Genomic DNA, 27,995 nt, shown 5'->3' with positions numbered 1-27,995 from the left:
TGCCAGCACCTACACAACAGCTTGCATGATGAGGTCGGGGTTGAGCCTCACAGTCTTCCAGCCTGAGAGGAGATTCCTCTCATGAATAGGACTATGACATTCAAGACCCAATTACAATAGAGAGCCCATGGAACACACACAGGATCATTCATAGAGCACCTAGCTCAAGAGATCTAAAAGGACTGCCCCACTGTGTCCCACAAAGCTCTTACTACATAAGGCAAACACAGCAATACTGAGAGGCATAACAAAATGCTCTAATACATAGAAACAAATACAAAGGGATGCCAAAAACCAGGAGACAAAGAAATAACCCCCAAATGAAACAAAAGGAGGAAACTCCAGAAAGAGAGCTAGCTGAAATGGAGGCAAGCAAGTTATCAGACATAGAATTCAAAGTAATAGTTATAAGGTGCTCAAGGATCTTCATGGAAATTTCAAGAAACTTAGTGGGAACCACAGCAACATGAAATAAGAAATAGAAATCGTAAATAATAATCAGTTGGAAATGAAGAATAACATATATGACAGTAAGAATACACTGAGCTTGACCATCATGGCTCAGTGGTTGAGTGTCAACCTATGTACCAGGAGGTCACTGTTTGATTACTGGTCAGGGCACTTGCCAAGGTTGTGGGCTCAATCCCCAGTAGAGGGCATGCAGGAGGAAGTGATCAATGATTCTTGTCACTATTGATGTTCTATCTCTTTCCCTCTCTCCATTCCTCTCTGAAATTAATAAGAATATATTTCAAAAATGAATACACTGGAAGTAATCAAAATTAGATTAAATGAGGTAGAAGATTGAATCAGTGACTTGGAAGACAAGGTAGAAAAAACATCCAATTAAAGCAGCATAAAGAAAAAACAATTTAATATATTTTATTGATTTTTTTATAGAAACATCGATGAGAGAGAAACATTGATCAGCTGCCTCCTGCACACACCCTACTGGGGATGTGCCCGCAAACAAGGTACATGCCCTTGACCAGAATCGAACCTGGGACCCTTGAATCCGCAGGCAGATGCTCTATCCACTGAGCCAAACCGGTTAGGGCAAGAAAAAACAATTTAAAAGCAGGACAGTTTAAGGGAAATTTGGGACATGAAACATAATGACTTCCACATCATGGGAGTACTAGAAGGAGAAGAAACTGAGCAAGGAGTAAGGAACCTGTTTAAATAAATAATGATAGAAAACTCCCCTAACCTTGCGAAGAAAAAAGTCACACAAGTTCAGGAAGCACAGAGAGTTCCAATCAAGTTAAACCCAAAGAGACCCATTCCAAGACACATCACAATCAAAATGATAAACATTAAAGACCAAGAAGGAATCTTAAAGGCAGCAAGAGAGAGACAGAAAGTTACCTACAAGGGAATACCCATTAGAATGTCAGCTGATTTCTCAATAGAAACACTTTAGGGTGGAAGGGATTGGCATGAAGAATTCAAAGTAATGAAAAACAAGGACCTGAGCCCAAGTCTACTCTATCTAGCAAGGCTATGATTTAAAATTGAAGGGGGAAATAGTTTCCTAGCCAAAAAAAATGGCTAAAGGAATACATTATCACCAAAACTTTATATGGAAGCAAAAAGAGCCTGAATAGCTACAACAATCTTGAGATAAAAGAACCAAGTTGAAGGGATCACAATAACAGATATCAAGTTATACTACAAAGCCACTGAATCAAAACAGCCTGATAATGGCATAAAAACAGGATCAATGGAACAGAACAGAGAACCCAGAAATCAACCCAAACGATTATGCTCAATGAGTATTTGACATTGGGGCAACGGCGTACAATGAACTAAAGACAATCTCTTCAATAAATGGTGTTGGGAAAATTGGGCAGGTACAGGCAAAAAAAATGGAGGTAGGCCACCAACTTAACCGTACACAACAATAAACTCAAAATGGATAAAAGATATAAATGTAAGTCGTGAAACCGTAAAAACTCTAGAAGAAAACGCAGGTAGCAAAATATCAGACATGTCATGTAGCAGAATTTTCCCAAATACATAACCAAGGGCAAGATACATAAAGGAAAGATTAAACAAATAAACAAATGGGGCTCCATCAAACTAAAATATTCTACACAGCAAAGGACACTTCTCCAAAGAGGACATACGAATGGCCAAAGATATATGAAAAAAATGCTCAATGTCACTAATCATTGGAGAGATGCAAATTAAAACAACAATGAGGTAACACCTCACATCCTGTCAGAATGACCACCATGAATAAATTAAACAAGTGCTCGTGAGGATGTGGAGAAAAAGGAACCCTTATACAATGTTGGTAGGAATACAGACTGTTACAACCACTATGGAAAACAGTGTGGACATTCCTCAAAAAATTAAAAATGGAACAGCCATTTGACCCAGTGACCCCACTTCTAGAAATATATCCTAAGAAGCCTGAACCACCAATCAGAAAGATTTTATGCACTCCTGTGTTCATAGCAGCGCTATTTTTTTAATTTTGTTTTATTGCCTAAAGTATTACAAAGAGTATTACATATGTCTCCTTTTTTCCCTCTTGACCTTCCCCCAGTCTCCCCTACCCCCCAGTGTCTTGTGTCCATTGGTTATGCTTATATGCATGCATACAAGTCCTTCGGTTGATCTCTTACCACCACCACCACCATCCCCTCTCAACCCTCCCCAGCCTACCCAATGTAGTTTGACAGTCTGTTTGATGCTGTTCTGCCTCTGTATCTATTTTTGTTCATTAGTTTATAATGGTCTTTATTATCCATAAATGAGTGAGATCATATGGTATTTTTCTTTCATTGATTGGCTTATTTCACTTAGCATAATGCTCTCCAGGTCCATCCATGCTGTTACAAATGGTAAGAATTCCTTTTTTTTACAGCAGTATAGTATTTCATTGTGTAGATGTTCCACAGTTTTCTAATCCATTCACCTGCTTAGGCATAGCAGCATTGTTTACAATAGCTAAGTTCTGGGAAAAGCCAAAGTGCCCATCAGTAGAAAAGTGGATAAAAAAAAAATAGTGGTAAATTTACACAACAGAATACAAGGTAGTGGTCAAAAAGAAGGAAATCTTACCTTTTCAGACAGCATAGATGGATCTGGAGTCTATTATGCTCAGTGAAATGAGGCAGCGAAAGGCAAATACAATATGATTTCACTTATATGTGGAAACTAAGGAACAACATAAAGTGATGAACAAAATAGAAACATAGGCATGAAGACATGGAACAATCTGAGAGCTGTCATAGGTGAGGGAGGAAGTGAAGGGATTAGCCAACAAAATCCATGGACAAGGAGAACAATATGGTGATGGCCAGATGGAAGGGGGGTGCATGGATGCTGGGTGGAAAGGAGCAAAGGAAGGGAAATAAGGGATCTCTGTATTAGTGTCAACAATAAAACTAAGAAATTTAAGAAGTAAATTGCTATTAACAGTTATATCTTCATAGAAATTAAATAAAGGGCTGTTACTCTCAGAAAGGGTGGAGGATGAGCAAGGGACTTCAGCAGGGAGTAAGTAGCTTCTATGTCAGGATGAGGACAGGAGATTCTGTGACCTTCAGAGGAGGCAGCAGTGATGAGCAGGTCAGCAGACCATAATCCAGGGATGGACAGGAGAGCACCCAAGGGAAGGCTGTCATCATGGGGGAAAATGCTGGGACTACACAGAAATGCTGGCACCAGGAAGAGTCAGATCTCAACAAACCTCAGACAGCTCCCAAATTATGCTTGATTCTCAATGTCACCTTCCTTCCTTGGGCCTGCTCTTACTGCCTGGGCCTCAGAGTCCTACTACTTGTCATCTGAAAGAGTTCATTCATTGTACTGAGGAATGAATTATGGGGTAGAAGGTGGGCCATGGACTGGGGAGGGTGGAAATATTATGGACTCTAAATGAATTTGGCAAGGGATGGAGTCTCTATCCTGCCACTTACTAGTCATGTGATCCTGGGAAAATATCAGGCCCTATGAGCATCAGGTTCTTCAAGTGTGACGTGATTTTATTAATTCCTGTCTTTCAAGACTGCAGGAATGTGTGGATTGTTTGTAAAGCATCTCATACAGTGCCTGGTGTCAATTGGAATGTGATGAATGGCAATTATTTCAAACAAGAGGCCGGCTGCACAGAATTCGTGCATGGCAGAGGGGGGGTTCCCTCAGCCCAGTCTGCACCCTCTCTCAATCCGGGACCCCTCCAGTAGGTTCCCTAGGCCTGGCCGGTGACCAGGGCCTATAGGGCTTTCCTTCCCCAGGCTGCTGGCAGCTGGCCCAGCCCCTGCCTCTGCCACTGCTTGCCATCTGTGTGGCGCTGCCCCCCCCACCACCACCACCAATCACCTCCCTCTGCTGGCGACAGGCATGGGGTGCAATTGCTTGGCTGGCCTGGGCCTCCTTCTGCAGGATGATCGTGGGGCGATGGCAGGGACCCCCCAACCAATTGCATCACACCCACCTTGGCTGGCCTGGTGCCAGTACATGTCATAGTATGATCATCTGGAAGGTCATCAGGATGGTCATTCTGCTGTTCAGTTGTTCGGTCGATTTGCATATTATGCTTTTATTATTATAGATATCATTTTTATCCCAGATACTTCCACTCTCTCTGTTGGCACTGGGATTACTTGTTATCAAGGTCATGTTAGAGAATATGCAGCTCAGTAGGGCATAGAACACACAATCGGCCAAACAGGATGTTCCACAAATAAAACTCAGCAGATTTTCCCAATTCATGGATGTATGCTCAAATTCATGTGTGTGGAGCCTTCCCAGCTGGACACAACACAAAGCTTCTAGAAAGAGAGTCTAGGAACAACTCTTTCCCTCCGTCCAAGCTGCTCTTTTATCCAAACAAATGTTTTCATTCATTTCACCCCCACCCAAAATCTATCCCTTGATAATGACTGGCCAGATCACACTCAAGATTATTATCATTCAAACCTAATTATGCTGTAGGTTGTGGCTCTCCCAAGCTATCATGTTACTCATGGTCCCGTATCTGTATTTCTGTAGAAATCTGTGCAGATGATGGGTATAACACACCTAGTGCTCTTACTGTCCAATGACACTGACACTGCGTGCAGGAAACCACCCTTCTAACCAGGTGGAGATTTCCCTCTGGTTTACTCATGATTCAAAAGGAACTTGTTAGGACCAATTTTCCATTTCAGACTTTTCTCTCACATCCAAGACACACAATGTGCCACTGCCACCCATAGCTTCCTTACAATCAACCCCCCCCAGAGGGAATCACAGAATCCTAAAGCTCCAAATACCCTGGCTTAGGCCATGCACATTTGACTGCTGTCTCCTGGAGGCTAACAGAAGGGGTTTTGTTACTTGTTCTGTAGGATTTAGGGGACACCTTACCACCTTCCTTATGTGACTTGGGCTACTACACTATCATCCTGTGGGTGGGTGTGCCCTGCTTATGTTGGTGTCCCCACTACTAACACAGGGCCTTCCAGAAGACATAGGCTCTGTGAATGTCTGGGGATTAAATGAACCATGGAGGAGAGGTTGTCTTTATTCAGATGAAATCCATCCACTTCCTTGACTGAAGCAAGCAAATACAAGGATCCTTATATAGTTTACTTCAGAGAAAGACAGAGGAGAAGGGATAAGAAGCAAGAATTAACAACCTTTTGCTTTTATTTTTCTATTTCTTGACTCCATCAATTGTACTGCTGTGTTCTTTCACGTTTCCAAGAAAATCCTGCTCTAAAGACATGTTATGTAGTTTGGGATCTAAAACTAGGATGGGAAATATCCCAATTTGTGTAACACAGTAACAAACCTCTTACTCTTGAATTAGACAAGTACAAATACATATGTGCCCGATGTCATTCACAAACTTAGATGCTAAAGCCTATGAAACATTCTATGAAAAGAAACAACATTGGAAAGTTCCCTTAAATAATTCCCAAAGGATTCAAGGATAAATTTCTCAATCATTATAGGAACTCAAAGATGCTACAGCCCTTGTTCCCCCAACTCGCCCTGGGCCTCACTATGTAGAATACTGTCTGCTCTTTCCTCAAACACAGAGTGGAAAATGGGCCTCATTTTATGCCCAGAAAAAAGGAAGAAAAAAAAAAGCTTATGCATATGGGCCTGAAACTTGCCTGGATGCAACTCTGGCTCAGGCATAGTGGTCCTCATTGCACTCAGGCCCTTCAGGCAGGGATGGGAGGGAACGGGGATCCCTGTCATTACCACTGACGACAAACTTGAGGGCTTTCGATATGGTGGTCTCAGCGTGGGCCCTGAGACCCCACAGGAACTCATAGCGTGCAGGATCACTATTGGGCACCTGGTGGTACACCAGGTACTGTTTCTGCACCCAAACTTTGGTGAGGAGCTCCCTGGGCTCCCCATAGAGCCAATGCTCCTTCCCATCATGCACCCCTAAAATATTCAGTGCTTCCCAGACTTTCTTCTCAGGGGCACAATCATCATGCACAGCAATCACTCTCAGAACTGTGACTAGGAGACCAGTGTTGGGATATCTGCGCCCATCGCTCACCATCCCATCATAGGTGAGCCCCAAGGTAGTGACCAGGATATAGATGTGGGTACTGTGGTCCACTTCCTTCACATCAATGCCAAAGACCACCTGCATGAACTCAGTGGCGTTGCTGAAGATCTCAGGGAAGTGATCCTGGTGCTCTCTGATGACACTACTCAGCATTTCTGCCTTTGTGGTTGGCTCATTTGCACGATACTTCAGAAGCAGGAACTCCACCATTTCCATCGTCTTCGAATGCAGTGCTTTTTGGAGCAAGGAATCGGCATCATCTTCAGGGCTCCCCCTCAGTGTTTGGACCCTCCTCATCTTGGCTGCTGGACCTCCCATCTTCAGATTGGCTCCCTGAAAAGGCTGCCATGGCATGGGGGAGGGGAAGGCACCCTGAGGACTCTGGGGAGGATTGATGTCTCAGCAGCAGACACCTCCTCTAGGCTGTCTAAAAGCAGGACTGAGTGGGAGGAAGATAGAGAGGAGGAGAGAGAGAGGGCCGACTACTCCTCCCCCTTCCCCCTCCCCCACCCCCTCCTCCTTCTGCATAGCCCAGAACAGCTGCACCTCCACCAGGTTCTGATTCTCCCTTCAGTCCTGATGGTCTTCCTCAGGCTTGCAGGGCTCACTCATATGATGACCAGGCATGATGACTCATGCTGGGAAAGTGACCGGGTGTGGATAGAAGGTGGACAATGAGGACCCATGTGGCTGGGGGAGAGGGAGAGTGTGAGGGGCCTCAGCAGAGAAAAGCACCCTAGGCAGTTCTGACAAAAGTGACTTATGGGTCTCCCCTTTAGGTGTGCTCACAGGCCTCACAGAGATCACTCATGATTAGCCTGTCCTGTAAGAACCTGAAGTCAGAAGTGACATGACTGCTCAGGGTACAGAAGGCACAGCCCAAGATTATGTAGTTGATGGTGGGGTGTGGTGATATCTGACGTGGGTTGGGGAGCCCCTGGGGACATAATGGTGAGCACCTCACTTTAACTCCTGGCACTGACTGGTTTTCTGCTACTCTGAGACCTGAGAATATGTAGTGTACACCAAGGCCTTCACATCCTGAAACCCAGAGGCCCTGGTAAAGGGTATGAAGGGGCACTTCAGCATGCACATGACAAGCACAGCCCTGGAACTGTAGAGCTGAGAGGAGGGGCAATGGGACTCTGTGAGGTCCCCTCTGTGTGGGTGGGAGGTTCCTCTTTGCACATGTAGGATCCTCACCTTTCCCTTGCCAGGGCCTGGCCCCTCACTGCCTTCTGCTGGCCTGAGGTCAAACTCTCAGAACAAGACCACACACACCTGACACTTCAGTGAAGAAACTGAGGGGGTCCCACATGTGGTCCCTCTCCCAGAGGATCAAGAAGGGGTGACTGAAGATTTGGGTCCATCTATCCTGGGTTAAGGCTCTGATCATTTCTCACCATGACGCACTGCAGGGTTTCAGACCACTCTCTCTGCTGACTGAGCCCAATCTACTTAGACTTAGGCTTCACCTCCCTGAGGTACAGGAGTAGGAAGTGAGCTGAGGTAATCCAGGTACTATTCTGAGTTTCCCCATTGCTGACAGAGGAGGCAGGGTAGGTCTGGGTTCCCATGTGCTCTGCTTCCCCTCAGTGCTCACCTTGATTCCTGGCAGGATCTGGGACTCGTTTCTCTGTTGACAAAATGTGGTTCCGGTGGATGATAGGACGTGTGGTCTCACACCAAGGTCCTCACCTTGCTGATAGCTCTGAGACAAAAGTGAACAGGAGCTCCATCTGCCTCCACCCCTACCCAGATTCCCACACAACTGACACCAGGGCCTGGCCCATCTGGTCCTGGTGCAGAGTTCCCTTAGTCTGGCCTGAGGATACTTGCCTTTCTTCCTGGCCTGGCCTGGATCTGAATCCAGCTGAACCGATTTCACCCTGAACAACTGTCCTCAATGAGAAAAGTTCAGGAGGAGCAGGCATGTGGAAAGGGAGAGCATGTCACACCCAGGTACCCCTGCCTGGGGAATCTGGATGCTGAGGACAGGACACTCCCTGATGCTGAGGGCTCTCTTCTTTTCTCAAGGAGCACATAGCTGCAGTTTCCCACAAGAAAGCATTCACACCTTTATGACCCTTCCACAACCTCAGCTCCTCTTTGCATGAACTGAAGCCATTCCCTCTGACCAAGGCCCTGTCCTTCCCGAGTGCCCTCAGTCAAACATGAGGAAGAACCACCTCTGCAGACCCATGCCAGGCCTTTCCCAGGGCTGACAGCAGCACAGACTGGGTTCAGGGCACCCATTGTCTGGAGTGTGGTATCCTCCTTCCTCCCCGAGCTACCCAGGTTTACTCAGAGAGTGCCTGGGACCTTTCCCTTCTGCTGAACTGAGAATGAGTACTGCAGGCCATGTCCACCATCTCTCAGAGACCTCCAAGGTGGACTTCAAGACACGCCACATTGCCCTAGCTCAGTGGTCGGCAAACTGCGGCTCGCAAGCCACATGCGGCTCTTTGGCCCCTTGAGTGTGGCTCTTCCTAAGCCTTAGGAGTCCCTAATTAAGTTAATAACAATGTACCTATCTATATAGTTTAAGTTTAAAAAATTTGGCTCTCAAAAGAAATTTCAATCGTTGTACTGTTGATATTTGGCTCTTTTGACTGATGAGTTTGCCGACCACTTCCCTAGCTGGTTTTTCTCAGTGGATAGACCATCAGCCTGCTGACTAAAGGGTTCTGGGTTTGATTCCATTCAAGTGCACATGCCTGGGTTGTGGGCTTGATCCCCAGTAGGGAGTGTACCAAAGGCAGCTGATACAATGATTCTCTCATCATTGATGTTTCTATCCCTCTCTCCCTATCCCTTCCTCTCTAAAATAAATTTTTTTTTTTTTAAAAAAAAGACACACCACATTGCATATCATGCCCCAGTGACCCAGGTGCACAAGCAGGGCCCAAGCCAGTTGGTCCCTGTTTTTGTAGGTGTGGGAGGAAGCCTTATCCTGCCTCAAGACCCACACTTTGATTACCAACAGTACCTGGGACACCTCACCTTGTTGCCCTAAACACAGCTCCTTCAGGACAATCCCCTCAACTCCTCAGGAAAAAGTCTAGACACAACCCAAATCGAGAGCCCTACCATGAGGTTTCTAGGTGCTGATGACAGGAACAGGGCACACTGGGGACACTTATGTCACTGGCAAAACCTCGGGGACACTTCAAGGTGTGGTAGGAAGCTTCCTGAGTCCTAACTCAGGTCCTTACCTGGTATCCTGGCAGAGCCCTGCAGCCCTTCTTTGCCTACCTGGAGCCTGACCCCTCAGAGGTCAGGTGGTGGAGTCCTCTTGTCTTCCTGCAGGATCCTCACCGTGACTCCTGGTTGGAGCTGGAACCTTCTCTTTGTCAACCTGAAATGCCCAAATCAGGAAGAAAGCATGTGGTCATGGACCGGGGGCCTCCCAGGGTTCACAGTAGGGGTAATGTGGGGCATCTCTGTTGTGGGGTCCCGGGTCCCTCAGTCTTCCCTTTGCATGGTCACCTTGACTCCGGGCAAGAACCGGTCCTACCCTCTGCCACATATGTCATTCCCCTGAATTCCAAGGGCTGACATCAGGTCTGGGCTTCTGCGGTTCCTCTCTGCATGGTCACCCACCATAGGGCCTCCCAACACTTTGAGCAGGGCAGACCTCTGTGGACTCCCATCTAGTTAGGGTTCCTGGATTCCCTCAGTCCTCCCTGGGGGTCCTCACCTTGACTCTTCCCTCTGCCCATCTGAGACCCTGCTCCTTATACTGAACCCAAGAGCCTGTCAGACCTGGATGCAAAAGTCAGGAAAAGCACCTTGACTCTGGGCAGTGCTTCTGCATCCCTTTGTTGGACCTGAGGGAGGCCCTACAGTTCTTATCATGTTTCCAGTGTCCCTGAGACCTGAATGCTGAAGTCAGGAGACACCCCATGCGGTCACCAGCCCTGTGGCCTTCCAAGGTCGAGAGCAAGGTGCGGTCTTGTGCAGCCTCTACACTGGGAGTCCTGGGTCCCCTCAGTCCTCACACAGGGTCCCCATCATGACCCTGGCAGGTCCTGGGTTCTTCCTCTGCCTCCCTGGGGCCGGTTTGTGGTACTAAACTCCACAGTGTCACAGACCCTGATTTGAAGGCATTAAATGCCACTTGAGTTGGGCAGTACTTCTGCTCCCCCCCACCCGCCCCCTGTGGACTTGATTGAATATGTGGTTTTATTTTTATTTTTAAATTTTATAATAATTCTTTATTATTGAAAGAACTAGAGGCTCGATGCACAAAATTTATGCAAGAGTAGGCCTTCCTTCCTCTGGCTGCCAGCACCAGCTTCCCTCTGGCACCTGACACCTGGGCTTCCCTCACAGCCCTGGCTGCCTACGGAAGGACGTCCAGAAGGGTGTCCAGTCTTATTAGCATATAATGCTTTTATTATTATAGATTACATATGATCCCCTCCACCCCACCCGTGTCCCCTTCCCTTGCCCTCACCACCCAATCATTGTGTCCATGGGCCATGCATATACGCATACAAGGTTCATGGTTGATTACTTCCCACCCTCCCCACCTTCCGTCTGAGATTCCCCAATCTGTCCCATGCTTGCATGTGTCTGTATCTATGTGGTTCATCAGTTTACTTTGTATCTTCAATTCCACATATGAGTGTGATCATGTGATATTTATCTTCCTCTGACTGGCTTATTTCACTTAGCACGATACTCTCTAGGTCCCTCCATGCTGTCTCAAAGGGTAAGAGACCCTTCCCTTTATACAGCTGCATAGTATTCCATGGCATACATGTACCACTGCTTTTTCATCAGGTCATTGATGGGCACCTGGGCTGTTTCCACATCTTAGCTATCATAAATTGTGCTGCTATGAACATAGGGGTGCATACATTCTTTCTCATTGGTATTTCCGGTTTCTTAGGGAAATATTCCTAGAAGTGTGATTCCCTACACTTTTGACCAAGTCCTGAGTCTCACTCAGTCCTGGATACAGAAGTCAGGAAACTTGGCACTTGGTCTTTCTCCAGGGAACATCCCAAGGCTGATAGCAGGGTAGGGTTTATGGGGTCCCCTGGTTGTGGGGTTCAGGGTGCCCTCCTTCATCCTGTGGCTGTGCTCCTTACAGTGAGCCCCAGCCTATCTCAGACCTGCATGCAGAAGTCAGGACACACCTCACAGGGTCATCTGACATGGTGTCTCCCATGGCTTGTAGCAGGGGAGGCCCTTTATGGGGTCCCCTATATTGTAGGGTCCTGGGTCCCGTCTGTTCTCCCTCAGCGGACTTGTGGCTCTGCTCCTTACACCAAACCCCAGAGTCTCTCACACCTGATGCAGGAGTCACCCCACCCCGCCCTGTAGTACCCCGCCCACTGGTCTTCCCAGGACTGAGGATTCTGGGGTCCAGGGCCCCCAATCTCCCTCAGGGTCCTCAACTTGACAGCAGCAGGATCTGGGGTCCTCCCTGTGCTGCCTGAAGCCCTGCTCCTTCTACCAACCCCCCAGTGTCTCTCAGACCCAATGCAGAAATCGCAAAGCACAATGCGTGAGAGCACCCCTCCCCCACCCCAGGAGGCTTGACAGATAGACACTGTTCTGGGGTCCAGGCACCCCAATCTCCCTCAGGGTCCTCAACTTGACAGCAGCAGGACCTGGGTTTACCCCCGTGCTGCCTGAAGCCCTGCTCCTTCTACCAAACCCCGTGTCTCTCAGACCCAATGCAGAAATCACAAAGCACAATGCGTGAGCTCACCCCTCCCCCACCCCAGGAGGCCTGCCCGATGGACACTCTCCTGGGGTCCAGGCCCCCATTCTCCCCCACACTGACTCCTGGCAGGTCCCGGACCCACCCCTCCTCGCCGACCTGAGACGCCGCCGTGACACGGAGCCGCCCGAGGGTCTCAGACCCGGAGGACCCGGAAGTCAGGCCTCGCCGCGCGTGGTCCCCCCGCGCCTTGGGGCTCCCGGGACTGACTGCTCTGGCCCAGAGTCACCTTGTCTCCCCCACGGCCTCACCGTGAGGCCTGCAGGTCCTGGGACCCTCCCTCCGTGAACCGGGTGGCTGGACCCCCACACGGAGGCCTCCCCCGCCCCCCATACCCCAGGGGAGGCCTGTGGGCCTCACTCTCCAGGGCTCCCAGCAGGGCCTGAACTAGCTCCCAGGGACCTCCGTCTGGTCCTCACCCTGATCCCAGGCAGAGCCTGGGTCCGGCGGTGCCGACCTGAGGTGCTCCCCTCAGCGCTGGTCTGGTCTACCGACACGAAGCAGGCCTCCCAAAGATGGCGCTCAGCTCCCCCAGGCTTCTCAGGCGGAGGAAGTCAATGAGTCAGTGACATCACTTCCGGAAACCAATTGTGGGGTCATCCAGGCCTGCTGACCGGGCGGAGTTCCCCTCCTTTGTGCCCAGCCCCCCCCTTCTGGTCCCTACCTGGGCTGGATGGCCTGGGCCCCACCCTGTGCTGACCTGGGTCTGTGCCCCTCAGGCCAAGTGTCGGCCTCCCCAGGTCCCTCTGGGTCCTAGAGTCCGGGAGGTGGGTGGGACTGCGCAGCCGGACAGCCCTGCCTGAGGTACCCGGATCTCACAGGAGCACCAGCCTTTGTCCTGGGGTGGGCGGCTGGCACCCTCAGTCCTTACTTGCAGGGTCCTCACAGCCCTGGCTTGGACACCGTGGTCACATCACGTTTCCCAGAGGGGGCGCTCCAGAGCCGTGGTTCCTGGGGAGCATCAGACCCTAAGGGCCTCCCCTGCCCCCACTTCCCATGGTGCCTCTTCCCCAGACCGCCTGGCACTACGGAAACATTGTGTTGTACATGTTTCCTTTCAGTAAATTCGCTGAGCTACAGCAGGGATTTGGAGCGGGCCTCCCAATCTCCCTCAGGGTCCTCAACTTCACAGCAGCATGGCCTGCCCCACCCCCACTCCGCCTGAAGCCCTGCTCCTTCTACCAACCCCCCCTCCCATGTCTCTCACACCCGATGCAGAAGTCACCCCACCCCGCCCTGTAGAACCCTGCCCACTGGTCCTTCCCGGTAGTGAGGATTCTGGGGTCCAGGCCCCCGGTCTCCCTCAGGGTCCCCACACTGACTTCTGGCAGGTCCCGGACCCCCTCTGCCGACCTGAGACGCTGCCGTGACAGGGAGCCGCCCGAGAGTCTCAGACCACGAGGACCCGGAAGTCAGTCCTGACCACTCGTGGTCACCCCGCGCCTTGGGGCTCCCGGGACTGACTGCTCTGGGCCCAGAGTCACCTCGTCCCCCCCACGGCCTCACCGTGAGGCCTTCAGGTCCTGGGACCCTCCCTCTGTGAACCGGGAGGCCGGACCCCCACACGGAGGCCGTCACCCCAAGACCCCAGGGCAGGCCTGTGGGCCTCACTCCCCAGGGCTCCCGGCAGGGGCTGAACTAGCTCCCGGGGACCTCCGTCTGGTCCTCACCCTGATTCCAGGCAGAGCCTGGGCCCGCTGGTGCCGACCTGAGGTGCTCCCCTCAGCGCCTGTCCTGCCGCCCCTCCCCCGTTCTCTGAGGAGGTGGGCGAGGGGGGCAGGAAGTAGTTCCCAATAAGACGCCCCACCGAGGACTCTCAGTGCTGACAGGAGGGCCTCAGTGGTCCTGGGGCCTCTGCCGTCTGTCAGGGTCATACCTGGACTCTGCAGCACTGGGCTCCTGCCCTCTACTGACCGAAGCTGGCCTCCCAAAGATGGCGCTCTCCTCTCTCAGAATTCCCGGGCGGAAGTCAGTGGGCGGAACTTCCGGACTGGCTCTCTGTGGCCCTCGGGGCCTGAGAGCAGGGGCAGAGAGCGGATCTAGGGGCCTGGAAGTCCTATCTCTGTTCCCTCCCCCATCTGACCACACCAGGGGCCCCGCCCTCTGTGGACTTCAATCTGTGTCCCTCAGACCTAGGCTCTGACTCCCCGGATTGCCCAGGCAGGTGGAGGCATATGCTCAGCCTAGAGCCCCACCCAGGGTCCCTAGAGCTGACAGGAGCACCTGGAGATGGATGCTGTAGTGCCCTCTGTTCTAAAGCCAGTGGACCCCCAAAGTCCTCACTCAAGAGGGCCTCACAACCCTTGCAGAGATCGCTGCAGTACCAGGACCGATGCAGGAGGGAGCGCTGTTGCACCCAGGCCATAGGGGAGGGGTAGAGAAACCCCCCTTACTATGGGGTGTCTTCACCAGCTCAGATGATCCTGTGGAAACTGTGGGTTCTAAATTTAGCTACTACTGAAGATGCTGAGCAGCAGCAGGGATTTGGGGAGGTGTGGAATTGTGGTTGTCTGTCTACAGTTCCCTTGTCCACTGCAGGTGTTTTCACTTTCATTCCTCATTCTCAGTAATACATTCAACATCGCTATCTAGCTTGTATATATTATTTACATGCATATAACATAAATGTAGATTACATGTGCTTATATACCCACACATGTATGCACCTGTACCTAAATTCTTATATATATATGCATGCTTATGTCATATGTATTTATATGTGTATCTATATATATAAAAACCGAAGTGACTGAATGACTGGACTAACTAACGACCAGTCGACCGGTTACTATGATGTGCACTGACCACCAGGGGGCAGATGCTCAATGCAGGAGCTGCCCCCTGGTGGTCAGTGTGCTCCCACAATGGGAGCGCTGCTCAGCTGACGAGTGGGCACCAGATGCAGGGCTCACAGCTGGCAAGCACCACTGTGAGCCTTTCCGGATCGGGACTGACTGAGTGCAAGCCCACGGCAGGCACAGCAGGACCGGGATGAGCAGGAGCGGCAGGCAGCATTGGACTGCCAGTGTCAGCCCGATCCCCACAGGTCATGCTGGGGGACCCCACTGGTGCAAGAATCCGTGCACTGGGCCTATAGTTTCTATATAATAGTAGAGACCTGGTGCACAAATACATGCATGAGGAGGAGAGGAAGGATTGCAGGAGGTTGGCTGGCTTGGGGAGGGACTGCAGGAGGTTGGCCGCCAGCCCCAAGGAGGGAGCTGGCCCTCAAACCCCCTGGGAAAGGGGCCACGTTCATCACCACCCACCCCCAATTCCCCATCCCAGCCAGGGCCTGAAGGCCCCAGCGAGGTCAGAAGAGGTGGTGATGGTCACCAGGCCAGGCATGGAAGGAACAGATGCCTGAAGCCAATGCCGCCCTCAGTGCCCCACCACCTCATGGCTCCCCCCGCCCTCCTCCTTCCCTCACTGCCACACTGCCACCACAGCAGGTGGGTGGCCCCTGGGGAAGGGAGAGGACAGGAGCAAGACAAACCCTTGTGTTCAGGGCTTGCTTTCAATAGATCACAGTGAGGGAGCTGCTTTGCTACGTACGAAACCCTGACACAGAAGCAGGTCTCTAGGAATGGTTTAGCACCAGGGGCCAATGGGGGCTAGCCAGCCAGGGGGAGGGGCCACGGGAGGTTGATTGTGGAGTGCACTGACCACCAGGGGGCAGCTCCTGCATTGAGCGTCTGTCCCTTGGTGGTCAGTGCATGTCATAGCAACTGGTCCACTGGTTGTTCCAGTCATTCAGTAGTAATGGTCGCTTAGGCTTTTATATATATAGATACTATGTAAGGTATTTTATGCAAAGATGCCTACTCTTAATGTACATGATTCATTATGTTACTCACTATTCTAATTCTAGTCTGTTCTTTATAAACTATTAAGATAGTAATTTTTGAAAAGCCAGCACTAACCCACCAAGATGGTTTCAGGTAATTATTAGCATAGTCTCTGGATAATATACCACTAACTGCCCCAGCTTTTCCAAGGCAGTGGTACTCCCCCAAGGTTACTGGCATTTGTGGTCTGAATGTTCCAGATTTGTGCCAAGATATAGAGCATAAGTTTAAAATCTTTCTTCCTACCTTCCATGTCATCTGTGTCATACAGCCTACAGCCCCTCCCAACTTCCCTACTCCCCCATACTCCCACCCCAGACATAAGTGCCAACTCATCACAATTTTCAATCTCCCTTAGGGCCTGCTCAAATTTTATTGTTCAGATACTGTGGTTCATATTGTATTTGTTTTAAGACTTAATTTTTTTACACTTTTATGACAGAATTGGCCCTGTGTCTTCACTGAGCAGCAAGGTAATTTCAAACAAGGGCTTCGCCATGCATTATAGGTTGTGCATGCAGGATGCCACAGCTCATACTGGGTGGAAGAGAGGGATAGCAGAGCTCAGACAAGGTGGTGTCTACTCCAAAGGGGTTTGTGTCCTGGATGTCAATGGGAAAACATTCCAGAAATCTGGTATCTAGGTGTTTTTTATTGTAGCTATATCACTTTTGATTTCTTCCTGGTTTTTGCATAGGTTGTTGTTTTTCTTGTCCATCTGGTTTATGAACTGTACAATTACTCTGAATTATTTTTCTGTCATGTTGCATGCTTCTGTTTTACTTATTTCTTTTCTTGTCAATTCCTCTTTTTCTTTCTTCTGGGGATTGTTTTGTTGTCTCCCCATTCTAACTATCACTAGAAGGTTCAAATGCTGAGTTGTAGAGGCCTGGGCCATGTGCAGTGGGAGCTTCGCAACACCTGAGTGTCACTGAAGAGCTCCAACACCAAGACGTGTGGCTGCCTTGGGCTGGTGGGAGCCACGCTCGCCCAGGATCAGAGTCACTGGCGCTCAGTGTGGTCTCGTGCACACACCTAGAATCAGGGACCCTGCCTGCACCATGCTGAAAAAGAGACCATGCTGGCGTGTGCCCAAAATCAGAGTTCCATAGCATGTGCCAAGAGTCTCCCTGTGCCCATGCCGAGAATCAAGTATCAGAATCTCTGTTTTTTGGTGCACCCTCACACCGAGAATTAGGGTCCCTGTGTGCTCATGCACTGAGAATTGGAGTCACTAGATCTTAGTGTGTGTTCACTGGGAATCAGGGATCCCACGTGTGTGCAATGAGAAACAGAGTCAAGTCACTGGTGTTCAGTGCTGCCTCTCTCGTGGAGAATCAGGGTCCCCGGTCTGCTTCGGGGACCAGGTTGCACAGCCACCCTGTGTCAGCGGGACATCCACTCCTGCACTCCGGGAAACAGACTTCCATGTGAGCTTGCCCAAAATCAGTCAGGTGGAAAAGCCACCCTGTGTGGCTATGGGGTCTGGTCACTCGATGGCATGCTGCGGGAGACAACCTCCCAGTGTCTGTGTGCCCAAGCTCAAACTCAGGTAGCGCAGCTGCCCTGTGTGGGCAGGAGGCCTGCTTGCCTGGAGCGGATCTAGCAGTTCCTATGCCACTGCAGCAGGACTGCGCGGAGGGGGATGGGCTCTGTGGCTCAGAAATCTGCGGCTGGGATGTCTGGATTCTTGGTGTCTGTGGGTCTTTAGCTGTGGTCACAGGTCTTTGTCCCTAGTGGCTGTAGGGTCCTGATTTGTGATGGTGAGGCTAGAATCCTAATCTCAAGCAGTTTTGTTTTTCAAGATGGTGTGGTCTCTGTGCCCACATTGGCCACCCCCAGAATGTCCTGTCATTATTTCTTCAAATAGATTTTCTAATCCTTGCTTCTCTTCGTGTCCTTCTGGCACCCCTTTTATACATATGTTACTTCATTTCATGTTGTCCCAAAACCCCCTTAGACTCTCCTCATGCTTTCTAATTTTTTTCTCCAATTGCTGTTCAGATTGGATGTGTTTTTCTGCCCTGTCTTCTAACTTGCTAATTCAGTCCTCACCTTCTTCTATTCTACTATTGAAACCTTCCATTGTGTTTTTTATTGTAGCTATATCATTCTTCATTTTCTCTTGATTCTTACATAGGTTGTTGATTTTCTCATGCAGCTGGTTTACAAACTGTATGATCCTTACTCTGAATTCTTTTTCTGACATTGCATGCTGCTATTTCATTTAATTCCTTTTCTGGCAATTCCTCCTTTTCTTTCCTTTGGGGGTTGTTTCTTTTTCTCCCCATTTTTGCTTTCACCAAGGGGTCCATGTGCCGAGTCGTGTGGGGCCTGTGTCTGAATTGGTGGGCTTGGCAGGAGGGTCGCTCACTCCAAGACTCACCAGAGGGCCCAGGTGTTGGGTAGCTGGGTAGGGCCTGTGGCTGAAGTGGCAGGATTGGCAGGAGGGGGGCACACTCTGTGGCTCACAAGATCCTGTGGCCAGGGAGTCTGGAGTGCCAGTGTCTGTGGGTCTGCAGATGAGGTAACAGGTCTTTGGCTGGAGTGGCTGTAGGGTCCTGTATAGTGTCTGAGGCCAGTCTGGGTGGTGGTAAGGCTGGGCTCCTAGTCACAAAAGCTCTCCCCTTCAAGATGTGTCATTTCTGTGCCAGAGCCAGCCGCCCCAGTAGTGCTTGCAGGGGTAGCAGTGTCCCCCCCATCTATTATATCCTGGTCTGCCAGCCCCCGAGACTCCGGCAGGATCTAACTGTCCCTAACACACACACACACACACACACACACACACACACACACACACACACACCACGTCCACACACTCCCCTTTTGCTCACTCATTCACTCAGTCACATTTTCTTCCCTCCCTACCATCCTGCCAGCTGCCATCTTGACTCTCCCATCTATACTACTTTCAACAATAAAGATAAAAACTTTTAAAAAGTGTAGGGCCTCAGGTCCACAGAACAGCGTAGAGATGCTTCCCCGAGCCAAGTGGTATTTCAGGGCTTCACATCTGGGCCCATGAAACTATGGGTTTTATTATAATGAACAGGACCTCGGGTATGCAGAGGGAGGACCCAGGGCCTGCCAGAGTCAAGATGAGGACCTGGAGGGAGGACTGAGTGGATCCAGGAACCCCCAACTAGAGGCCCCACAAAAGCTCACTCTTGGTTTTAGCCCTGGTAGGCGCCATGAATGCTTTCATAAATAATGGTCACTGACTTTCACCCCGGAAGTCTGAGAGAGGTGAGGGCCACATCAGAGAGGCTGGCTACAGGCCCATAGAGGGAAGAGGCCCAGTCTTGCATAGAATCAAGTTATTGCCCTAAAAGAGGACTGGGGGCTCCCACAGAATCCAGATTTGCCTCTGCTGTCAGCACCCTGAGTCCTGGAGGCTGGGTTGTCTGGCTGAGTACCATTTCCCAGAAACCACCAGCCCCCACCACTTCAGAGAACTCTGGAGCTAAGGACAAGGTCAGAAAGGAGCAAGTTTAGGTTTGTAGTCATGGCCCAGTCTTTACCTGGAAACAAGGTGAGTATGAGAGGAAGGGTTAAACACTCCAAGGAATTTTCAGTCCCCTGCTGGTAGCCTGGCTATCCCCTGGCTTGGTTGCCTGATGTAATATCCACAGACTTCACTTGAGGTCTATGAGAGGCCTTGATCTGCGAGGACCTGGGTCTGAGAAAAATGTGAGGTCAAGGGAGGGAAGTGTCTCACGATCTTCCAGGTGACAATGTGCTGACCTTTTGTGAAACCTGAATGTGCACCGACTTCTCAGAAATGGAAGGATGAAACAAAGTCCAGATGTCCCCTGTTCTCAGCCCTGAAAGAAGCATGTTGGCTTTAAGTGGAATTCTCTTTTCTATCATGGAGAGGAAAGTGGGGAGTCATCAAAGAGGAGAGGTTTTGGTAGGAGAGATCAAGAGTTCCAAGAGGAGGGCCTGGAAGAAGGGCAGGTCCTGGCAAGAGTAAAAGTGAATAATCTACAGGGGTACTTGGCCAATCCAACCAGGATAGAGAGCCCTGTCTCTGCTGCTAGACTTTTGTGATGTTGACAGGGGTAGGGATGATTTGGGGCATGGATACGAAACTGTCTCACTTTGTTCTGTAGTCTCTTAGGGAGGTGAGGACCTTGGTCTGAGAGGACAACATTAGGTCATTTGAGGAAGTACACCTGTTCAACTGAGAGCAGAGTCCTATGTTCTGCCAAGAGTCAAGGTGAGGTCCCTAAAGGTGGAAGGAGTATAGCCCAATCTCAAGAACAAAGTGGGTGCCCCCCAAAAAAATCTTGTCTTTGCCTATTGTCAGCCCTGGAAACCATGTGCAGGGCTTTCAGGCTGGGCCTCTTTCCATTTTCACCTCCATGGACCCAGGAATGGCAGGGCCTTGATCTACTGATCTGGACTCAAGCTAGGTGAGGCAGGAAGCCAAGCCCCAGAAGGGGCCATTGTGAGGACTGAGGGAACCCTTCATACCAGGCCATGTAGAACCCATAGATTATGGCCACACATTGTTGTCCCTTGACAGCAATGATAAGCCCCTATACAAGTGCTTCGAGATATGGGGACTTCTCACTTCTCTTAAGTTTCAGGGATGTGTGTTCTTGTTGTAAGAGTGTGATCTCAGGAAAGCAGGGGGTGGGGTGGGAGAAGCAGGCCTTCAGTGGGTACAGGATCATTCCCCCATGAAGAGACTTTATACCACCCCACCCTACAGGACCACTGTCAGACCCAGTATCTCCAAATGTGCTAGCTGCACCCTGAGGAGTCTTCTTACTTTCACCTTCAGGATCTTAGGGGAAACGTTGCCCAGGAGGAGAGACCCCTGTGAGACCTAAGAACACCCTTATAGAGTAGCCCTAAAATTCTCCATTTTCAGAGCCACTGAGGGTGTGTTTCTCAGCTGAGGATACTCACATTCCCCCTCTTCTTTTTTCAATCCTCATAGGAGGCGTGAGGATACTTTCCCCAATTGAGTTTTAGAGAGTGTAAGGGAGAGGGTAGAGAGAGAGAGAACGAGAGAGAAACATTGATGTGTTAACGACACATTGATTGGTTGCTTACCACAAGCGTCCAGGCCTGGAGCAGAGATTGTAACTGCAACTGAGATATGTGCTCTTGACCAGGAATTAAATGCTCTGGTGGTCAGGCTAATCCTCTAACCACTGAACCATGCCAGCAAGGGCCTCAGATTCCCTCTCTTTATCCAACTGGTTGTTCCCCATGGCCCATCTCCTGCCCACAGTCTGGTTGACGTCCAACACGAGTCATCATGCCTCTTGGTTAGAAAGGGATCTCTGTAATCTCAAGGAAGACCATCAGGACTCAAGGGAGAATCAAAGCCTGTTTGAAGTGCAGCTGTTTGGGAATGAGGACTTGGTTGTGTCTGTCTCCTTATCTTTGTCCCTCTCTGCCTTGTTCCCACGCAGCCTAGAGAAGGTGTGTGCTGCTGAGACACCAAGTCCTCCCCAGAGCCCTCTGGGTTCCTGACTCTGCCTCTGCCATGGCGGCCCCTGTGTGTAGCCAGTCTGAAGATGAGGGCTTCAGCAGCCAAGATGAACAGGAGACAAGCAGCAGAGAGGACTCTGGAGATGCTGAGTCGTCACTCCATGATGCCCTATATTTGAAGATGACTGAACTGGTGGAGTTTCTACTCCTGAAGTATCGTGCAAAGCAGCCAACTACTAAGGCAGAAATGCTGAGTAGAGTCATAAGAAAGTATCAGGACCACTTCCCTGAGATCTTCAGCCTAGCCTCTGAATGCATGCAGCTCCTCTTTGGCATTGATGTGAAGGAAGTGGACCCCAGCAACCTCACCTATGTCCTGGTCACCACTTTGGGGCTCACATATGATGGGATGGTGTCCAATGGGCAATCCATGCCCAACACTGGCCTCCTGGTCATGCTCCTGAGATTGATCCTTGCAGAGGGTGACTGTGCCCCTGAGGAGAATGTCTGGGAAGCACTGAATGTCATGGGTGTGTGTGATGGGAAGGAGCATTGGATCTATGGGGAGCCCAGGGAGCTCCTCACCAAAGTTTGGGTGCAGGAAAAGTACCTGGAGTACCGACAGGTGCCCAACAGTGATCCTGCACGCTATGAGTTCCTGTGGGGCCCCAGGGCCCACGCTGAGACCACCAAGTTGAAAGTCCTCAAGTTTTTTCTCAGGGATTATAGAAAGGATCCCAGGTCTGTCCCATCCCTGTTTCAAGAGGCTCTGAGTGATGAGGAAGAGGGAGCCTGAACCAAGTTTCCCCCAGGCATGTTTCAGGCCCACATCTGACATGATGTGAGGCCAATTCTTCACTGTGTTTGAGAAGGGGGTAGTCAACATTCTAGGTAGTGAGGCCCAGGGAAAGTTGGAGGAATAAGGGCTGTAGTATCTTTGGGTTTAGAAATTTATCCTTGATTTGTGTCGAAATTTTCAAATGTTGTTCCTTTCCATAGACGTTTCATAAGCTTCAGTATCTAAGTTTGTGAATGACGTTGACCATACATTTATTTGTACTATCTAGTTCAAAAGAAAGAGTTTTGCTGTTGTGTAACACAAATTGGGACACTTTCCATCCTACTCTGTGATCCCAAACTAGATAATATGGCATTGGAAAAAGATTTCCTTGGAAATGTGAAAGACCTCATCGGTACAAACAATGGGTTCAAGAAACAAAAATAAAAGCAAAAGGTTGTTAATTCTTACTTCTGATCCTTTTTTTTGTCTGTCTTTCTATGTAAGAAACTGTATAAGGATCCTTGGATTTGCTTGGTTCATTCAAGAAAGTGGAGGGATTTAATCTGAATAAAGATGGTTCAGTGGTTCATTTAATCCCCAGACTGAGCCTATGTCCTCTGGAAGGCCCTGTGTTAGTAGTGGGGACACCAACATAAGCAGGGCACACCCACACACAGGATGATAGTTTAGCAGCCACAGTCATGTGAGGAAAGTGGTGAGGTGTCCCCTAAGTTCTATAGAACAAGTAATAGAAGGGGAGAGGCAGTGGGGCTCCAGGGGACAGCATTCAAGTGTAAATGGCTCCAGGACAGTTTGGGGCTTTGGGAAGCTGTGTTTCCCTTGTGGGGGTTGATTGTAAAGAAGCTGGGTGGTGGCAGTGGCTAGACTCTGCAGATGGTGTATCTTGGATGTAAACATCTGAAATGGAGAATTGCTCTGAATTTCCTTCTGGATCATGTATAAATCAGAGAGAAAAATCCACCCCAGTCAGGAAGGGAAGGTTGTCTGTCCTGTGCTTCTGTCTCATTTCAGAAGAACACAGTGAAGAGATAGGTGTTTTATCCCCATTAACTACGAGGATTTCCTGAGCAATAAGGGTCTTGCTCCTTAAAACAATGCCCCTAAGTTACTGGACATGCACTCTTTTTTTCTGGCCTGGGAAAGCCAGGGCTGACTCCATTGAGTTGTCAATTTATTACAGTTACCTTCAGTTTACCTCGGTCAACTATAAGCAAGTGCTGGATATTAGTGAGATGACATGAAGGAAAATAGGTGGTTTTAATGGAAGGGTCGCTGCAAAGAGGAAAGAAGTTGGTATTGGACTGGAATTCTGGGGGCTTTGTGTTGATTGCACCCTGTTTTTGAGAGTCCACACCCACAAAGAATAGTCTATCCTTTAGGAGGAAATTTCACCAAGCAGCCATTTGGGCTCATTTACTATTTAGTTTCTAATTGGGCTCTGAGATCTTTGATTGACCAGAGAAACACATTTTCAAAGGAGAGATTGGTAGTGTCTGGGGTCAAAACTATACTAGAAATAACTACTAACTACTGTAAATCCAATATACACCAGTTTCCTTGTTCATGTACACTCAGAAATGTGGAAGGCAGCAGAGACTCACAGGTGGATATTGTGATATTGAACAGGAAGAAAGGAGAAAATCCACAGCCTCATGAGATTTCAGGGGGTATTGCTATGGAAAGTGCAGAAAGGTCCTCTGGAATTAAGAGGGTGAGCTTTCTCTGCTGAGATGTGTAGAATGACTTGAAAATTACATGTGATGGGGGATTTGAAGCATCTTTCACATAGTAGTGGGGGGCACTGGAAAAAGGTGGAGAATTTCAAGGGAAATGTGACTTTCTGAGAGAGTCCTCCCAGAAATGAAGGGGATTTTGTCACCACAGATTACAGCAACTACATTTTGGAGCTTCTACCATGCAACTGTTGACTGGGAGATGTCAAGTGCTCATCCTCACCTTGTTTTCCTCTTCCCTGAATGAATGGGGACCCTGCATTGCCAGTAATCTTGTCCTTAGCAAGGGCTGTGTGATGACCCTTTGCCACTGAATGTTGAGCAGCAGCATTGTTTATCACAGCAATTTCTACAGAAGGCTGCACAGGGTCTGCGGATTCATTCTCAGGCAATGAGAATGCAGACACAGAGCAGTGTGCTAGCTCACCCAGAGACTTAAGCCACGCACATTTTCCCTTGAGAAGTGAGATGCCAGATTGTGTGCCTTTAAGGCCCTGGGCAGGGATGGGGATGTTCAAAAGAGGAGCCGGCCCCCTGGAAGCTGGCTGCAGGAATTCCTTCATGCCTACTGCACCCCTAGGCTCCTGAGCTGCTCCAATCTATCCCTCAGTGCTGTGATGAGTGGTGATAAGGAGGCAGGCAGCCAACTGGCTCTGTTGGCATGGTGGTGTCCTCCTTCTGGGTCCCTGCCCATTGCCCCCATCACCACTGCTGTCCACTCTCTCTCCACCCTGGCCCCAGTATGCACATCTTGGGGCTTTGCTCTTCCTGTGTCCCCAGTAATGATGTTCATGTGCAGTTATCTTCACATGACAGCCCCAGAAGAGTATCCCCTTTCAGCCAGTATGATTCAGGCAAAGCTGGCAGGATGTGAGATATCTTCCTGGTGAGTTTCCTAGTAATGGATAAATAATAATCATTGTCATGTGACCATGTGACTAATCACTGTGACTGCAAGTTATCTTCTATATATAAAAGGCTAATATGCTAATTGTCCATCTAACCAGTGGCTATGACGCACACTGACCACCAGGGGACAGACACTCAGTGCAGGAGCTTCTGTGATGCTCACTGGCCATTTACAGAGAAATGGCACTGCAGACCTGCCACCCACAAAGCAGCACTTGGCTTCCCCCAAGTGGACACAGTCCCTGCCACCACCCCAGAGCAACACCCCACCAAATTGCAGCCAACGCTGCTGAGACCCCATGGTGAAAAATGTGGCCCACAGCCCAGCCCAGCCCAGAAACGGTGGCTGTGGGCACTGAGTAATGATGTCACGTAGCAACACCCAGCTTCCTCTCCCTAGTGATAACTAACCTTCTTGCAGTTTCTTCAGCCCAGGGACACAACTTGCTTTATAGCCAGGTGCAAACATTTCACACTTTAACCAACTGTCCGTGAAGCATTTTCCTGTACCTCATCTCATTTGATCCTCACAGAAGTCCTGGAGTAGGTAGATCGGAGACTCGGTGGAATCCTATTTTCTTTTCATTAGCCAGAAAAGGGAGATTTAGAAAGCTTAGAAATTGACCCAACTGAAAAGAAGTAAGAAATGGCAGACCTTGAAAATGACTTCAGGTTTTTGTCACTGTGCAGACTATAGTTAAATACTGCTGCAGTTAAATATTTTACCCATTGTTCTCCCTGCGTGATCTACAATAATAATCTGCTTCATGTTGATATTTACTGCTGTGTTGCTGGCAGTTATCTGAAAGAGAAGTTGGGGTGCTTCACTGGGCTGGGAAAAGTTTAGCTAAATTAGAAAACAGGTCTAATTAAGCAAGTTTATATATATATAAAGCTCTCACTGGGGCCAATTGCACACATGGATTTCCATTTGTCATTGTCAATTGTGAATTTGGTTGACACTTCTATTATAGAGAAAGGGTGAATAGCAATATTAAAATATTTCTTCTAATTAATTTCCTTTCAATGTGCATGAATTCGTGCACCAGGCCACCAGTTTTCAAATAATTCCCATGGTTATGCTCAAATGCTTGATTAAACTGATGGTCTTATTCAGGTGATTATTAGGGGTTGGTGTCTGAGGATGAGGCTGAGGGTAGAGAGGGTGGCAAGGGTGCCTTGTCAGTCACCCACAAAACCAGCTTGGACCTTGTGTTCCAAACAGGCAATTTGAGCAGAGAAAGGTAGAAGATGGCAGGGGTGGTCAACAGGATGTCCCCTCCCAGGCCCCAGATACCTGAGAGCCAAGTAAGAATTTGGAAAGGACCTGAACAGAGGAGGGCTTTAGGGTCCAGGGATGCAGGCTTGGAAGATGCTCAGCAATCCCAGGAGAGTTGGAACGAGGAACACCCACCAGATTCCATCTGAGTTGCCCTGGACTGGCCTGTGGAAGAACTCAGGGCAGATGCAGCAGGAGATGAGCTGGAACCCTCGGGACATCATGAAATGAGTGTCCTTGGGACAAGTGCCAGGACCAGAACCCTGTGGGGCACTGCAGGATGAAAGTAGGAACACCAAATGCCCATTCCTGGAGGGAACTGATTGGTGTGAGATAGTGCTCACACAAGGAGGCTATGGACCACAGAGCAGGGACAGCTTGAACATCCTGAGAATTTCCCAGGTTCTTCAGGGAGGACTTTTCAGGGTACAGAAACCTGTAATGTAGCCTCTGCAGACACACATCACCCAGTTGTCTGGCCAGTCCTGATGATGTTGGGGCAGAGTACACAAGAGCTTTACTGCCTATCAGCAGGAATGTTCTGACATTTTTTAGATGCCCTGAGCCTGCCCCATGAGTGGCTGGTGTGATGGGTCTCAGCCATGTTCCTGCTCCCATAAGAAATCACCATTCCCCTGCCAGGACTATAGCCTGCTCTGAACTCCAACCTCCTGAGCAAGGTGCTGACTTCCTGCTTGGCTCTCACCTAACCTCCTCTGCAGGAACTATGTGTGGCAGCTGTCCTGGGAGAGTAGTTGGTCCCAGGTCTTAGCCTGTCTTTGGTCCCTTTGCTGGGATTTGGCATAAGGATAGGGGTGGGCTCATGGCAGAGTGGCAGGATGTAGTGTGTGACACCAGTGGGTATCCACAAGGCAGACTCAGAGGCAAAGCCATGTTTGCCCAGCACCAGAGATCCTATCCAAAAGGGCCCCATAGATACCCCCTGTGGATGCAAGAGAGTATAGTCCCTGTGGGTACTGTGCAGGAGACTGCTGACCTGCCATGTGCCTGACCTCCAGCCTGCCCAGGGGTGTGAGCCACAGGACAACTTTGCTTTCCTTGAAATCACAGCAAATTTGAAGCAGTGTGGTACAAATACTTCTGGAAAATTGGGTATGTGAGGCCTTGGTTAAATCCTATTATTGTCATATATCCTCGTGGACAGGGCTGTATGTTCTCCTTGGCAATTTGTCAGAACAAAAGAATACATGGACAATTTGTTGTGTATTCGTGTCCTATTCCCTAGGCCAGTGGTCGGCAAACTGCTGCTCAGCAAACTGTGGCTTGCAAGCCACATGCGGCTCTTTGGCCCCTTGAGTGTGGATCTTCCACAAAATACTGACTTCTGCGCATGGGCCACGAAGTTTCAATTGCACTGTACGTGCGCGCCCGCACGTGGTATTTTGTGGAAGAGCCACACTCAAGGGGCCAAAGAGCTGCATGTGGCTCGCAAGCCACAGTTTGCCAACCACTGGCCTAGGCTAAACAGTACCCCCTGACGTGGTCATCTCTGGGCCCACTGTGGTCCTTCAGAGCAGAGGGTTCAGCTGTGTGACTCCTTGTAACTTCACCAAAGTAGTACCTGCCATCAAGGCTCTGGGGACACTGACAGCTTGCCTGGTCTCTATGAAACTCCTGAAAGGGCAACAATGCCTATTATTCAAGTGTCTTATCAGACAAACAATTTTACTCCTTATTGCCTTTTTG

The 27,995-nt window shown here is 49.4% G+C and overlaps 1 protein-coding gene and 1 pseudogene across 2 annotated transcripts in view; one reads left to right on the top strand and one right to left on the bottom strand.

Annotated features, from left to right (window-relative positions):
• LOC118654637 (melanoma-associated antigen 10-like) overlaps nt 1-22,813 on the top strand; it is a 55,101-nt gene extending 32,288 nt beyond the window's left edge. For both annotated transcript variants that reach the window (XM_036306045.1, XM_036306046.1), the window contains exon 2: nt 21,547-22,813. In XM_036306045.1, coding sequence (XP_036161938.1) covers nt 21,621-22,361 — 741 coding nt within the window. In that variant the 5' untranslated portion in view covers nt 21,547-21,620 and the 3' untranslated portion in view covers nt 22,362-22,813. The remainder of the gene's footprint in view (nt 1-21,546) is intronic.
• Nucleotides 6,137-6,881, bottom strand: LOC118654345 (annotated as a pseudogene).
• Nucleotides 22,814-27,995: the final 5,182 nt, after the last annotated feature.

Source organism: Myotis myotis, unplaced genomic scaffold (assembly GCF_014108235.1).
Source record: "Myotis myotis isolate mMyoMyo1 unplaced genomic scaffold, mMyoMyo1.p scaffold_m19_p_4, whole genome shotgun sequence".
NCBI lineage: Eukaryota > Metazoa > Chordata > Mammalia > Chiroptera > Vespertilionidae > Myotis > Myotis myotis.
Note: the sequence above shows the minus strand (reverse complement) of the source record. Positions and strands in the feature narration are given on the sequence as shown.